This window comes from Xiphophorus hellerii, chromosome 14, assembly GCF_003331165.1.
Source record: "Xiphophorus hellerii strain 12219 chromosome 14, Xiphophorus_hellerii-4.1, whole genome shotgun sequence".
NCBI lineage: Eukaryota > Metazoa > Chordata > Actinopteri > Cyprinodontiformes > Poeciliidae > Xiphophorus > Xiphophorus hellerii.
The window spans coordinates 11,008,996-11,023,708 of record NC_045685.1 but is presented as its reverse complement, the minus strand read 5'-3'; the positions used below and the strand labels follow the sequence as shown (position 1 = coordinate 11,023,708).

Sequence of the window (14,713 nt, the reverse complement as noted above, 5' to 3'; positions counted from 1 at the left end):
CGACGCGTTACAGTCGCATTAAGAAACAGTGTCAGGTGAGTTTATGCAACTTCATTAACTTTGACTCAATGGTGAAGCACATTGACGACCTCATCGCTGCTGCTAAAAAAAATCTAATTATAAGAAACTTCACTCAATGGTCTGAGTATCATCTCTGAGGAAATTGACCATAAATTTAAACTAGTGCTGTCAATGGATTCTGCTGGCAAAGCCAAAGGAATCCTGATGGAACATATACCATTTATTGGTATATTAGTGCGTAGTTTTAAAAGCAGTTCAACTTTTCGTGATCATCAAGATTTCAGTATTGAAACTGAAGGCTTGGAAGAAATGATTCCGTGATTCATTGAGGTTTGTGTTTTCAATCTGACCATTTTAGTTGTACTTATAGGTCTTCCCTTATTCACTCTGTGTTGGTCTCCTTCTTCCCTCCCATCCCTCTGATTATACTGGTATCAATTTCACTCCTTATCACTTCACAGTATTTAAGCTCTTTGGGTTTCATTGCTCTCTGCTTACTTGTGTCTGTAATGGATGTTGCATGTCTAGCTCTCCTGATGACAAAGGAGCAATTTTTTTATTTCACTTCTCTCGCTCCTCAGATGTGCACCTATGTTCTTCCATACAGCAAACATGAGAAACATTGCACAGCTATAAAGACAGTTTTTTATTTCATTAGTAGATGCATATTAGCTACAGAGGACAAGAAACTTATAGAATCAATAAACAACAATAAAGAAATTCTACATTTTTTAAAGTACTTCTAACTATTTTTTTTTGTTTTATAAAATATGTAAATCCATTTCATTTATCAAGAGAAAAATGATTTCCAAACAAGCCTGGCCCTAAGTGATGATCAGTCCTCATAAACCGAATAAACACATTAAATGCACCTCTGACTTCATTTCCTGTCTGTATGGTACGGCACTTCTACTTCTGAACACGTCCAGCTTTACACAGGTGCAGTTGTATCTGAGTGGAATAACAGTTCACATCTCACCGGTCACCGTCCACTTTACCCTCATTTACACCCCGCAGTTTTTATCCCCTCATCATTGCAGGAGCTAGAAATCGATTCTCGTCTATTCAGACGACACAGCGATCATTAGCGAAGGCCAGTCTTGCTCTGCATCAGTAACAGATTTCATCCACAGACTGAATCTAATCTCCATGCAACATCAATTCCTGTTCCATGCAGCTCATGTCGGACAGTTTACCACACAGGTGTCAAACTCCAGTCCTCGAGGGCCGCTGTCCTGCAGTTTTTAGATGTGCCACAAGTACAAAACACTGGAATGAAATTGTTTAATTACCTCCTCCTTGTGTAGATCAGTTCTCCAGAGCCTTAATGACCTAATTATTCTATTCAGGTGTGGTGCAGCAGAGGCACATCTAAAAGTTGCAGGACACCGGCCCTTGAGGACTGGAGTTCGACACCCCTGGTTTACCAGAACAGCATTGTTCATGGACCGTCTCCCTTCTCAGAAATTCCCTCACTTGACTCAAGACACCAGATTTGGAAACTTATGCAGTCCCTGATCTTATGTAATCCCTCTGGCTCCATCATGGCTCTTGGCCACATACTTACTTTCAGATGATGAGGAAGTAACTTACTAAGCACAAACAAGCCGTGCCAGTCAAATGTCTTTAGATCACACCTTAGATCAGGGGTGGGCAACTCCAGGCCTCGAGGGCCGGTCTCCTGCAACTTTTAGATGTATTTCTACTTCAACACACCTGAGTCAAATAATGAGGTCATTAGCAGGACTCTGGAGAACTTGACTGCACTTATGAGGTGATTCAGCTGTTGGATTCAAGTGTGTTGGACCAGGGAGACGTCTAAGAGTTGCAGGACACCGGCCCTCGAGGACCAGGATTGCCCACCCCTGCCTTAGATTATCTTGCTGATTGAGAGATTGCCAAATGACTAGTATCAGGTTCTTTTCCTTATATTCCTTTCTGCCAGGATCCCTTCTCCTGAATACTTCTACCTTGAATATTCCAGCAAGTGTTATTCTTGTTGCAAAAACAGGCTTTATTATACAAAGTGTTAACTGATTATCCCATCAGTGATTTTGTTTAAAACAATTATTTCTTAACACTGGATTTTTCTTTTGTAGCCTCTGAATCATTTACAGATTAGATTCTTCTAAGCAAGTGTGAGATTATACTGTCACAATATAAGATTAATTTATTTTTTTACTTTCTATTGCCAGTGCTGTATATATATTGTTGTAAATAGATTAAAAATATTCTCTTTTCTGTCAGCCCCTGTTTTCTGGACAACAGCAGCACACTCTGGGCAAACAGCCAGCAATCGCATTAGAGAAAACCACGTGATTTCACTGCAGCAGTCAGTAGATGTGTGTTTTCACAAAGAGCTGAGTCACTTTTCCTGATGCTAACACACACTGCATTCAGTCTGAATGTTCCCTACAATCAGGCTGCAGACCTCAATGGCTCCCAGAAGTTGGTTTGAATTTTATACTTGATGCCAAAGCGAAATTCCAGTTGTTGTTTGTTTGTTTTTGTTGGCTCTAGTGGCCTTTATTTGATAGTAAACTGACAGGAAAGTGAATCAATAATGAGAGAAGGGGGAAGACATGCAGCACAGGTCGCCAGGCCGGGAATCGAACCTGCGACGGCCGCGCAGAGGACTAAGGCTTCTTTATGTGGGTTGTGCTCAACCCCTGCGCCACCACAACACCCCGAAATTCCAGTTCTAAGAATATTTATTGAACAATAGTCTTGATCAGAGCTACCAAAAAAGCTGTCACTACAACTACCTCCTCAGGGTATGCTTTGCGTTTTTAATTCATTGTGCGTGACAAGGAAACGTATTTTAAACACCTGAGTAAACAAAAGAAAACACCCTGCAGGTCCTCTTTGAAAACCAGAACCTTCTTCTCATTCTTTTGAAACAAAACCCTGTTTTTTACCTCCAGAATCAAAAAGAAACCTTTTTAAAGGGTAAAATGGTGAATGTAGTCATATAGTATCATGAAGTACTAACTTGAGGTAGTTGCTCAAAAAGTACAAAAAACGTATATTAGTTTTCTTCCAGCTCTTTGTCAAACACGACTTCGTAAAAAACAAATCCAGGTAAAATACAGAAGTCTTTGGTTGAAATATTGAAGCATTCAAGCAGTTTGAATTTGCTTACATCATAAATGTAATCCCTGTCACTGCAACATTACCAAACAGGAAAAGAAACACAATGTCAAGAGAGAAGTCGTGCAAACATCTATGATCCGACTTCCAACTAAGTTGCGATACTTACCGGATATAGATTCTGTGGAAATAGTCTTTTCACAAACACAGAACCTCACCCTGGTCGCCTCTTCGGTTTCTTAATCAGTTTCCCAACATTGACAGCAACATGCAGTCGGTTTTATCATCCAAATCCTAAAGCCTTCCCAACAGAGGCACCAATGTTTTTTTGGGTTTTTTTTCCCTTGAACCCTTTTTAGAGACATTTATGCAGAGTAAATAACTACCATTTTGAAATATATTATTCATTTTCCTTTATCTTTGACTTTTTTATTTTAAGAGTTTCAAAGTTTAGTGGAACAAACGACTGCCTTGATTTTTCAGTAAGATTAAAGAGAGAAAGTAACATCAACAAGTTGAAGCATGTCTATAGAAGCAGGAGTTTTAGCAGTTTGCTGGACTGGACGTCCAGGAAGAAAAATATCATCAATGACATTAGAGCGCAATTCATCCGGCAAAGTTTGCGAGGCTATATATTATAAAGATTTTACTATTTATTCCCAAGTAGACGATACAGCCAAAGTGGAAAACTTACATTAATGTAAAAATTGAAGTGAACTGCATTACTGGAAAACACAAGAATGTAACAGAAAGGTACTGGATTGGCAATGTCTGCTGAGCATTAACACGATCAGCTACTGATATCTTTATTTGCTGTAAAATTAACTTACAGGTAAATGTGACGCTAAGTGGGACAGTTATCACAGGATTTTAAGATATATAATTTTTTCCGTTTAATGAGTTTAAACTTGAATTTGCTTACATCATAAATGCAATCCCTCTCAAAAAAGAATCATCTTTATTACTGAAATTTAACCGTTACATTTGTGCTGCCTGTTCTTTTTTTTTTTTCATCTTAGAATGTAATGTGGCCGATCATTTCACAAAGGCATATATAACACCATAAGAGAGGCACACTTTGAGCATTCTAGTTTTTAGTTTTGCTCTCTAATGTTGATAATAACTAAGTAAAACTGATTCGAGTACAAATCTATCTTGCCTTATCAGTTTCATTGTTAGTTTGCTTTAATTGGTTTATGCATCTGTGTCCTGAATCCTGAACTAATTACAGGCCCCCTCTGCAGGAAACCTTTGTCTGACATACTTTGATCTTTAAGAGCAGCGGTCCTGAATATGCAGCTCAGCAGTGATGACGTTGCTATGGTTTCTTACATGTATTTGCATGGCCTTTGTTCTCTTTTGCGCATGTTTATCTGTTTCTAGTACATCTAGACACAGATAAACATGCGAGGAAGCGAACTCATTCTCCACAGGGGGTGACCTTCGTCTTCTATCCTGTTTGTAGTGCTCATGGGCAAGACCTCATGGTGAAGTGATGAAGAGTTTCCTCTTTGCTTTTCGTGGTTTTGCTGGTGTCGTCAGGTCATGACCCTCGTCCACCTGGTTGGGTCAGTTTTATTTTACGCAAATGGAGGCCTCTTGGAGGTCTCTCTTCTTTAAAAAAGAAAAATGGCTACCAGAATAACGTGTGGCGTGATGTAGGGCTCTTTTTCATCCACCCAAATGATCAGCGTCACCGTGAGCGCTGAAGCTTCCAACCTGGTGGCTCCGGGCCCTAATGAAGGCCTGACAGGATCTGACGGTTGCGAGCTTGAACTCAGAATACAAGTCGAGCTGCATTTTGAGGATCTGATGACAGAGGATCTCTGCCGTCGTCTGCATGTCGGTTCATCCCGCTGGTCCTTTGAAAGGGTTCAGATGGGTTGGGCATTTGAGGGACTGACACAAAGTAGAGCCCATTAGGTGAACGACCCAGTCTTGGTAAGGTTTTGCAGTGTTGCCATATCTCTCCCATCTTCAGATGAACTGTGGCGGTTCTTTTTTGGTCTTTGTGATTTTGTGAACCTCTGAGGTTTTCATAGAGCAGCTGGATTTATACTGAGATCAAATTACACACCGCCGGACTCCGTTTTGACTTCTCAAGGCAGTGGGTTGCATCAGGCTTTATCTAGGGTATCAGAGTAAAGGGGGCTGAGTATAAATTTATCCTATGTTTTTTGTTGTTGTTTTGTTTGTATTTTTAATGAAATAAATGAATTATATAATCTGTTCCACAACACTAAAATGGACTTTGTGTTTGCCAATCACATAAAATCCCCCAAAAGTACTTTGAAGTATTTAACATGTAAAATTTGATTTGAGGCGTATCAATGCTTTTGTGAGGCCTGGTACCTGTTATTATCTGCACGTATTGACACCCGCAACATCCAACTAGGAACATCAAGGCCTCGTATGACAGGAGAAGAGGAAAGCAGCATGAGATTCTAATCTTAATGAAAAGGTTTAACTGTAAACCACAAAACATCAATCAAGACAGAGTTTTCTCTAAAACCTTCCCACTTGACTGCATTCCTAAAGTATGAGTGTGTTTCCAAGAAACAGCAAGTCCTAGAGGCTCTTCCAAGAAATCTGCAATTTCTTCTCTTAGTCTGGGTGGCACCTTTGGACTGTGGCCAAGTCTTTATTAAGTTGCATAAAACTCGCGTTTATGTTCATATTTCTATTTCACATTCTGGATTGACTGGCAAGAAATATTCCACTTTTTCACAATCTTAAATTTTTTTTAGAGGGTAGCATCCCTCCGCCTACGGGTGGGGGGACGGGTTCTGACTGTCGTTTGTGCTTACGGGCCGAACGACAGTTCAGATTACCCACCCTTTTTGGAGTCCTTAGAGGGGGTACTGGAGAGTGCTCCTCCTGGGGACTCCCTTGTTCTGCTGGGGGACTTCAACGCTCACGTGGGCAATGACAGTGAGACCTGGAGGGGCGTGGTTGGGAGGAACGGCCCGCCCGACCTGAACTCGAGCGGTGTTCTGTTGCTGGACTTCTGTGCTCGCCATGGATTGTCCATAACGAACACCATGTTCAAGCATAAGGGTGTCCATATGTGCACTTGGCACCAGGACACCCTAGGCCGCAGTTCGATGATCGACTTTGTCATCGTTTCATCGGATCTGCGGCCGTATGTCTTGGACACTCGGGTGAAGAGAGGTGCGGAGCTGTCCACTGACCACTACCTGGTGGTGAGTTGGCTCCGGTGGTGGGGGCGAAAGCCGGTCAGACCTGGCAGGCCCAAACGTGTTGTGAGGGTCTGCTGGGAACGTCTGGCGGAATCCCCTGTGAGACGGAGCTTTAACTCCCATCTCCGGCAAAACTTCGAACACGTCCCGGGGGAGGTGGGGGACATGGAGTCTGAGTGGACCGTGTTCCGTGCCTCCATTGTCGAGGCGGCCGATCGGAGCTGTGGCCGCAAGGTTGTCGGTGCCTGTCGCGGCGGCAACCCTCGAACCCGCTGGTGGACACCTTCGGTGAGGGATGCCGTCAGGCTGAAGAAGGAGTCCTATCGGGCCTTTTTGGCCTGTGGGACTCCGGAAGCAGCTGATGGGTACCGGCGGGCGAAGCGGCATGCGGCTCGGGCGGTTGCTGAGGCAAAAACCCGGGCGTGGGAGGAGTTTGGAGAGGCCATGGAGAAAGACTTCCGTACGGCTTCGAGGCGATTCTGGTCCACCATCCGGCGTCTCAGGGGGGGGAAGCGGTGCAGCACCAACACTGTTTATAGTGGGGATGGTGTGCTGCTGACCTCTACTCGGGACGTTGTGGGCCGGTGGGCAGAGTACTTCGAAGACCTCCTCAATCCCACCAACATGCCTTCCACTGAGGAAGCGGAGCCTGGGGACTCTGGGTTGGGCTCTCCAATCTCTGGGGACGAGGTCGCCGAGGTGGTTAAAAAGCTCCTCGGTGGCAGGGCCCCGGGGGTGGATGAGATCCGCCCGGAGTTCCTTAAGGCTCTGGATGTTGTAGGGTTGTGTTGGTTGACGCGACTCTGCAATGTCGCATGGACATCGGGGGCAGTTCCCCTGGATTGGCAGACTGGGGTGGTGGTCCCCCTGTTCAAAAAGGGGGACCGGAGGGTGTGCTCCAATTATAGAGGGGTCACACTCTTAAGCCTCCCTGGCAAGGTCTATTCAGGGGTCCTGGAGAGGAGGGTCCGTCGGATAGTCGAACCTCGGATTCAGGAAGAGCAGTGTGGTTTTCGTCCTGGTCGTGGAACGCTGGACCAGCTCTACACCCTCGGCAGGGTCCTGGAGGGTGCATGGGAGTTCGCCCAACCAGTCTACATGTGTTTTGTGGACCTGGAGAAGGCGTTCGACCGTGTCCCTCGGGGAGCCCTGTGGGGGGTTCTCCGGGAGTATGGGGTACCGGGCCCTTTGATACGGGCTGTCAGGTCCCTGTATGACCGGTGTCAGAGTCTGGTCCGCATTGCCGGCAGTAAGTCGGGCTCGTTTCCGGTGAGAGTTGGACTCCGCCAGGGCTGCCCTTTGTCACCGATTCTGTTCATCACTTTCATGGACAGAATTTCTAGGCGCAGCCAAGGTGTTGAGGGGATCCGATTTGGTGGCCTTAGGATCTCATCTCTGCTTTTTGCAGACGATGTGGTCCTTTTGGCTTCATCAGATCGTGATCTGCAGCTCTCGCTGGAGCGGTTCGCAGCCGAGTGTGACGCGGCCGGGATGAGGATCAGTGCCTCCAAATCCGAGGCCATGGTCTTGAGCCGGAAAAGGGTAGAGTGCCTTCTCCGGGTCAGGGGGGGTGTCCTGCCCCAAGTGGAGGAGTTTAAGTATCTCGGGATCTTGTTCACGAATGGGGGAAGAAGGGAGCGGGAGATCGACAGGCGGATTGGCGCAGCGTCTGCTGTCAAGCGGGCGCTGTACCGGTCCGTCGTGGTGAAGAGAGAGCTGAGCCAAAAAGCGAAGCTCTCGATTTACCGGTCGATCTACGTTCCCACCCTCATCTATGGTCATGAGCTTTGGGTCATGACCGAAAGAACGAGATCGCGGATACAAGCGGCCGAAATGGGTTTTCTCCGTAGGGTGGCTGGGCTCTCCCTTAGAGATAGGGTGAGAAGCTCAGTCATCCGGGAGGGACTCAGAGTAGAGCCGCTGCTCCTTCACATCGAGAGGAGCCAGTTGAGGTGGCTCGGGCATCTGGTCAGGATGCCTCCTAGACGCCTCCCTGGTGAGGTGTTCCGGGCACGTCCCACCGGGAGGAGGCCCCGGGGAAGACCCAGGACACGCTGGAGGGACTATGTCTCTCGGCTGGCCTGGGAACGCCTCGGGATTCCCCCGGAGGAGCTAGAAGAAGTGGCTGGGGAGAGGGAAGTCTGGGCCTCCCTTCTGAAGCTGCTACCCCCGCGACCCGACCTCGGATAAGCGGAAGAAGATGGATGGATGGATGGATGAAATTTTTTTTAGGTGTACCTAGTAGATGCCAAACACAGGAGTGCTTAAAAGTCTGGCATAGGGGACATTTGTGGCCCCTGGAATGATACAATGATACAATATTCAGGCATGATAGAAAGTTTAACCTGTAGCTTATGGAGATGCAGATGTTTTAGATTTTCTCTAATTAAAAAGTGATTTAGAACCAACCCAGAGTATGTATATTTTATTAACGTCTTTTTTGTTTCCTTTTCAATTTCAAATTGTAAGGAGGTCTTTTATTCGTTAGCAGACTTATTTATTCATTAAACTTGGCAAAGTACAGTTACCATTTTATAACCATATAAAATTCCTTTTGCTTAAAAACAGATTTTCTTTTTCCTTTTGTATTTTGGTTGATTTAAAAATCACTTTCTAATAAAAGATCTGATTGCTTAGTTTGGTAAAGTAATCAAACTAAGTAATATTTAGTTTAACTACCGTTTATTGTTTTATGTTCAAAATAAACCCAAAACATCACAATAACATTGTTCTTGCGCTTTTATCTAAGAAAGTTAAATTCTTGTGCTCTTCCTGAGACTCCTTAGAACTGGTCCAAATGCAGTATGGCAGTCAAGTTGCGGAATATAAAATTCATCCTCTCCAAGTTTTTAACTGGGAAGCAGGCTTCGCTTTAGGAAACATTCTTAAATAAAAGAAGCTTGATTTTATAGGTGCATCTGCCTGTTCCCTATGTTAAAGAGCTATCAAAGGATCAATCCTAGGCTTTTGACAGCATCAAAGCTGCGTCAGATTTTTAAAAACATTTTACTTCTGTTTTATTCTTGTTTAAATTGAGAAGGTTCAGTTGAGATTGATGGGTATGTAAACCAGGATTCACAAAGGAATGAGGCGCTACTAAGTTTTTTCCGAAATTGTACTATAAAACAAACAGGGGACCCAAAAAGGACCCCTGTGAGACAGGTGCAGTTGAGAAGGAATATACCACAAAAGAACGTCACTAATCAGATTCAAATATATTTGTAGCCCATTATTACGGACGATCCATATAAACACTGAAGGAAACAGCGCAGTGCGGTCGTGTTTGGACTGATCAGCAGGACTACTGCCTCAGCGCTTTGATTTTGTCTTCTAGTTTTTTCTTGTCAGCACCAGAAAATTCATCCACCTGAAAGACAGAAAAGAAGAACTTTTACCATCCATGAAACGACACACCTCCATCGTCTCCAGTATTTTCATGTCTCTTCTTGGTTGCTGAAAATAAGTAATTAGAAATGAATAGAAATTCCCTGAACTCAGTGAAGTTGGGAGCTTTAGAACATTTTAAGAACCGCTCGCAGATTAGTGAACTTAAATCTAAATTCAGCAGCAGGATGGTACACATTTAATTTAATGTCTCACATTCACTCATCCAGATCCTGAAGCTCTGAAAGCGTTGGGCTGTTATCACAGTAAATGAAAAGCTTTATCACGATTAGTTGTTTGAAAGTGAACAAAAAGTCAAGAAAATTAGAAAATATTATCGCTAGCTGCATTTTTGTAAATGTACAAAGACTATGTTTTCATCTGCTATGGACCTTCCTTAATTTGATCCTCCATGGTCAGATGGCTCAATCAAAAGATGTGGGACCTGATACTGATGTGACATGACATTTCTATTAATGTGTGTGACTTGAAATGGCTGGTATTTCACACAATGAGGCTAGAATCAGCTACATTGATTAGCTCAATGTCATGGTTATTATTTTAATTTTTGGTTTATGTTTCAAATACTCACTTTGTAAGTTACTAATAGTTTGAACAATATTTTGTTTACCATGTTTGTCGTCCCTTCTATGACACCGTACAGTCCAAATGGGAAAGCGGCAAAAATGTCAGTGAAGTAGTAGTGAACTAAAATAAGAGTTTTTATTTTTCAAGTAATCCAAGCCATTGCCATGGCGAAGCCTTCGGCAGACGCGTCTCCGTCACGTATTGCACCATCTACAAGAAACTTTGGGAGTCGCGAGTGACGCTGTCCTTCACATTCTTGAGGTAAGAAATTTATGATACTTATTCATCATTACACTGATTACAGTCCCTAAAACGTGGTTTGTTTTGTGATTGTTTTTCTGTCTGTGTTCCAATTAGCAGATGACCCAAGAGCTTCAGTCAAACAAGACCACTTTTCAACTCCCTACCAGCCATTGGAACCGGGCCTGTCCTGATTTTCTGAAAGGAGGACTGATAGTGTGATGTACATCACTACACCTGCTGCTACACCTTTCAGCACGTGTGTGTGTGGCCACTCCTTTCTGTGCTGCTGGCAGATGTCTGGAGAACGCCATGGATAAATGAGACAAGACTTCCAGATATAAAAGGCCATGGCTGATTGGAAGAAGTTCATTGCGGAGTAAGCTCCTATATTAATATTGTTGACGTCTAATCCCAAGATTTTCGTGCAATGGACAATTTGGTTTGCTTGATTCTAATTGCATCTTATGAGTGCAGCAGATGAGTTAGATCTACATTGTTCTGTCCTTTTACCGGATTGTTTCGGAATCAGATGCCCATCCAGCCTTTAAATCCTGACCACTAGTCATGTTTTGTTGTGTTTATGTGAAACTTAAACATAATAATGAAGTGAAAAGTAATTGACCGCATGTCTTCATTCCAACAAGCCGATAACATCTCTTGTTCCAGTATTGACAGGAACAATTTTTGGATGTTTGCCTTAGCGTAAGAACCTTGAGTAAAATATGCAATATATATATATATATTGCAAAATATATATCTTAATCCGTTGTAACGATAAAAGTAATGTTTTAGATGTTTCAAGAAATTCAATGTCAAGAAACATTTTCTTTACTTGAGAATATTTTTCTTAAAATAAGATAATATATCTTACTTGTACAAGTAAAATTGGCCTGTTTTAAGTAAAAATACACAAATTTTAAAATATCTGTAGGTTCATCTCGGTTAGTTATTTTTTCTTGTTTTGGAAAATTTTGACAAGATAAATTTTCTTGTTCTGTTGGCAGATACTATTTCTTATTTTAAGAAAGTTATACCCTATTTTTGTACTTTTTTTCCCCCTTGTTTTTGAAAGGGGAATTTTTGCAGTGTAGATCACTGTAATGAAATGTGGCTTTCCTTTTAAGTAAAACTCAAACAGGATCAGTCAACAAACTCCTCTACCTTAGTCAGAGTTTATTAAACCTGTCAGTCATTTAAAACTGGAGAAACTAAGATAAAGGAAGATGAACTGAAGAGAATATGCTCATCTGCTTTTAGATAGATTTTCTGTGGAAAACACACCAGAAAATATTTTTTGCTGTCCTCATTTGTATCATTTTGAAGCTTTGTGAAATATCATACAGACCACCTGCTTGGTTGAGTTTCCCATGTTTATCACTTAGAGAAAATGAATGAATGAATCATGGGGAATAGCATTTAGCCGCCAACCTAGTTGTGAAACTGTGATGTACCTAAAGATTTCCACCCAGGCTCTTAATCTTGCTAAATTTCTAACCTGCTGATCGGATTTGGTTGTGGTTCCAGTAAAGTTGGGAGGATTTAACTGATATCTTGACAAAAAAATTCAGACAAAGCATGGTAGATTTTAGCATCTGGAACAACATGTTTGTACTTTGTGTGAATGTGACCCTAAATCGTGTGACGTAGTCTTCACTGAGTGCTTGTACTTACCATCCTTCTATCTTTGTAGAATTGGAATGTAGGCATGGCCCTGATTCCGCAATTCCCGGCCACATCCTGAAAACAAATAAGGAATTTCAAACAATTAATGGACCAATCAGCTGAAACTTTAGGAATGGGTTCAACTTCAGCTTATCAGAAACTGAAGAATAAACCATCAGGGCAAAATATGAATTAGAGACATCCCACAGACTCAAAACACTGGACAAACACTGTAATGTTTGTCCATACAATAAGGTGGGTCCATTTGCATTTGTATGTTATGGATTTAACATAACATACAAGCTGTCAGGCGAGTATAAGACGGGAGTGCACTATTCACACTGCCATCAATACAGGCCACAGCCAGAAAATCTTAAATTAGAGCTCGTTTACTGATTTTGCAATAAAATCAGCAATTTATTTGGCAGTACAGAGCAAACACTTGAGAAGAATTTTATCCACTGATTTCCTGTCACAATTTTTTATTATTATTAACTATAACATTTAGCCACAAACCAAATCCTGACATTTTCAAGCATAATTTATTGGAATCATTTTCTTTGCATCTGGATTCAAGATCCTATAAAATGCCTTGTTATGGTGTTTGTTAGACAAACAATATGAAAAAGGACACTTACTGAAGCTTCATCCACATCCACCTTCAAGAAAATCACATTTTCGTTTGCAGGATCCTCTGCCAGTTTCTACAAAAGAATAGATTGTAACTTAGAAATAATTACATGCAGCAAATTACTGCAAGAGCAATAACAGAAGATATTGTCTAAACTGATTGAACGTTTGATTTTTTTCAGGTTATCTAAATGGATCATGCCAGAATTTGCTTCTTTTGTAGGGGTAATACAAAAATGTTTTTCACTTTCTGCTAACCTTCTGAGTCCCAAACATCTACTTACTTCAAATACTGGACTTATCATTTTGCAGGGACCACACCACGAAGCTGTGAAGTCCACCACCACCAGTTTGTTTCCTGCTTGAGACAGGATGTTGTTGAACTCTTCCTACAAATCAGAAAGCACACGCAACAACATATTTAAAATCCTTAACAGACGGGGTCCATTGGATCCTGTCTGCTTTTACGAGGTGTTTTGGTTTCGGGGACCAATGGTCTGAGGCGACTCGGCAAACCCTGCTGTCCAACCGTGACATCTGCCGCGGACCCCCTGAACGTCGTGCCAAGACCGTATCAGGTTGAAATACTTGTGCTCGGCTTACACAACTTGACTTAATGTGACACAAACGTGAAGGAAACATCTTAGTATGAACAAACTTGACCAGGTCAAACAAGACCACAGGTCATTTCAAATCACATGGTAGTTGATTTGATTTGAAGAGTTCCAAGTTTACCGAAATTATAACTTTTGATAGCCTGAGAGAGAGAGGCTCAGAAACCAGTTTTTAGTAAGAACAGGAAGGGCAGAGGTACTGGAATCTTTATAAATTAGTCAAAAATCCTTGACTGAAAGGTGAAAGTTGCAAACAGTGTCATAAACATAAAAAATTATAAACTTACCAAAGATCCCACAAATTTAACCATGATTACTGTTCAGAGACGCCAGGCAACCACTGGGAACTGACTGCTGTAAGGTACAGAATACCTGTATAGCAACATTTTAAAGTGCAGAAAACCCCGAGTCATTTGTACACACCTTAAAGGCGTGTCTAAATTCAGAGGTTATGGCAAGCTATTTTAGCATTTAATCAACAACAGCTCCTCTCTGGAACTCCTATATTAGACTGCAATAACATAATTTATCATGGTATTATTAACAGACAAAATACAAATTAAGGCTATTGACATGAATATTATTACTACTAGAGGTGTTATTCATGATTACAGTTGCACAAGCAAGAGATAAGTTGTGAGATGTCTCAAAATCCCTAAAAACCAAAGGAGGTGAGGCAGTGGTCAGGTGTTATTTCATTTTTAACAAGACATTTTCCCCATGTTATAAGTGAAATAATCTGTCATTGGAACAGGAACTTTTTCATTAATATTAAGGATTTATTGACTTAAAACAAGTTCATATTTCTTGCTTAAAAGTTACATACAGCTAGTTTTGTCTTATTTCAAGTGTAAATTCATTGAACGTTACAAATTACCAAAAAAACGACAGTAACACAATAAATAACGAATGTTCAAAGGAGTGGGTAGAAGTATAAACTTATTTAAACCCATCTGTTTGAAATTTTCCAATTTTCTATTTTTATGCTTTTTTGGACACTGTTAACAAAGGATTAGGCAAACCTTACCATGTATGTACATGATGATATATACATTAAGTTTTAATCTGAAACATCTAAAACATTAATTTAAGCAGATTTAATTTGAAATAGCCATTTTCTCTCAAAACGTAAAATGTTTCCTATTTAACCTATGTAGAAACAGTCATAACTAGCAATAATTGACTCATAGCTATCTGAAATGAGTTTTTCCATGTAAAAACCTAATTTCATCCATCTATGGTTATTCCAGATAACATATTTGTGAATGTGTTTCGCTATTA

General features: G+C 41.7%; 1 protein-coding gene across 1 annotated transcript; it reads right to left on the bottom strand.

Moving 5' to 3' along the window:
* Positions 1-9,507: 9,507 nt before the first annotated feature.
* Positions 9,508-13,844, bottom strand: LOC116733484 (thioredoxin-like). The gene is made up of 5 exons (XM_032584337.1): positions 13,720-13,844; positions 13,103-13,207; positions 12,827-12,892; positions 12,198-12,263; positions 9,508-9,678 (listed from the first exon to the last, which is right to left on the bottom strand). Exons 1-5 carry the CDS (start codon positions 13,741-13,743, stop codon positions 9,613-9,615), a joined length of 327 nt encoding a protein of 108 aa, XP_032440228.1. The 5' UTR covers positions 13,744-13,844; the 3' UTR covers positions 9,508-9,612.
* Positions 13,845-14,713: the final 869 nt, after the last annotated feature.

What these genes read in the sequence shown, in the direction of transcription:
- LOC116733484 (XM_032584337.1), bottom strand. Translation starts at nt 13,743, where the DNA reads ATGGTTAAATTTGTGGGATCTTTG. An exon ending in TGATAAGTCCAGTATTTGAA is followed by an intron (nt 12,893 to 13,102) that starts GTAAGTAGATGT and finishes ATTCTTTTGTAG; the next exon opens with AAACTGGCAGAGGATCCTGC. An exon ending in TCTACAAAGATAGAAGGATG is followed by an intron (nt 9,679 to 12,197) that starts GTAAGTACAAGC and finishes TCTGTCTTTCAG; the next exon opens with GTGGATGAATTTTCTGGTGC.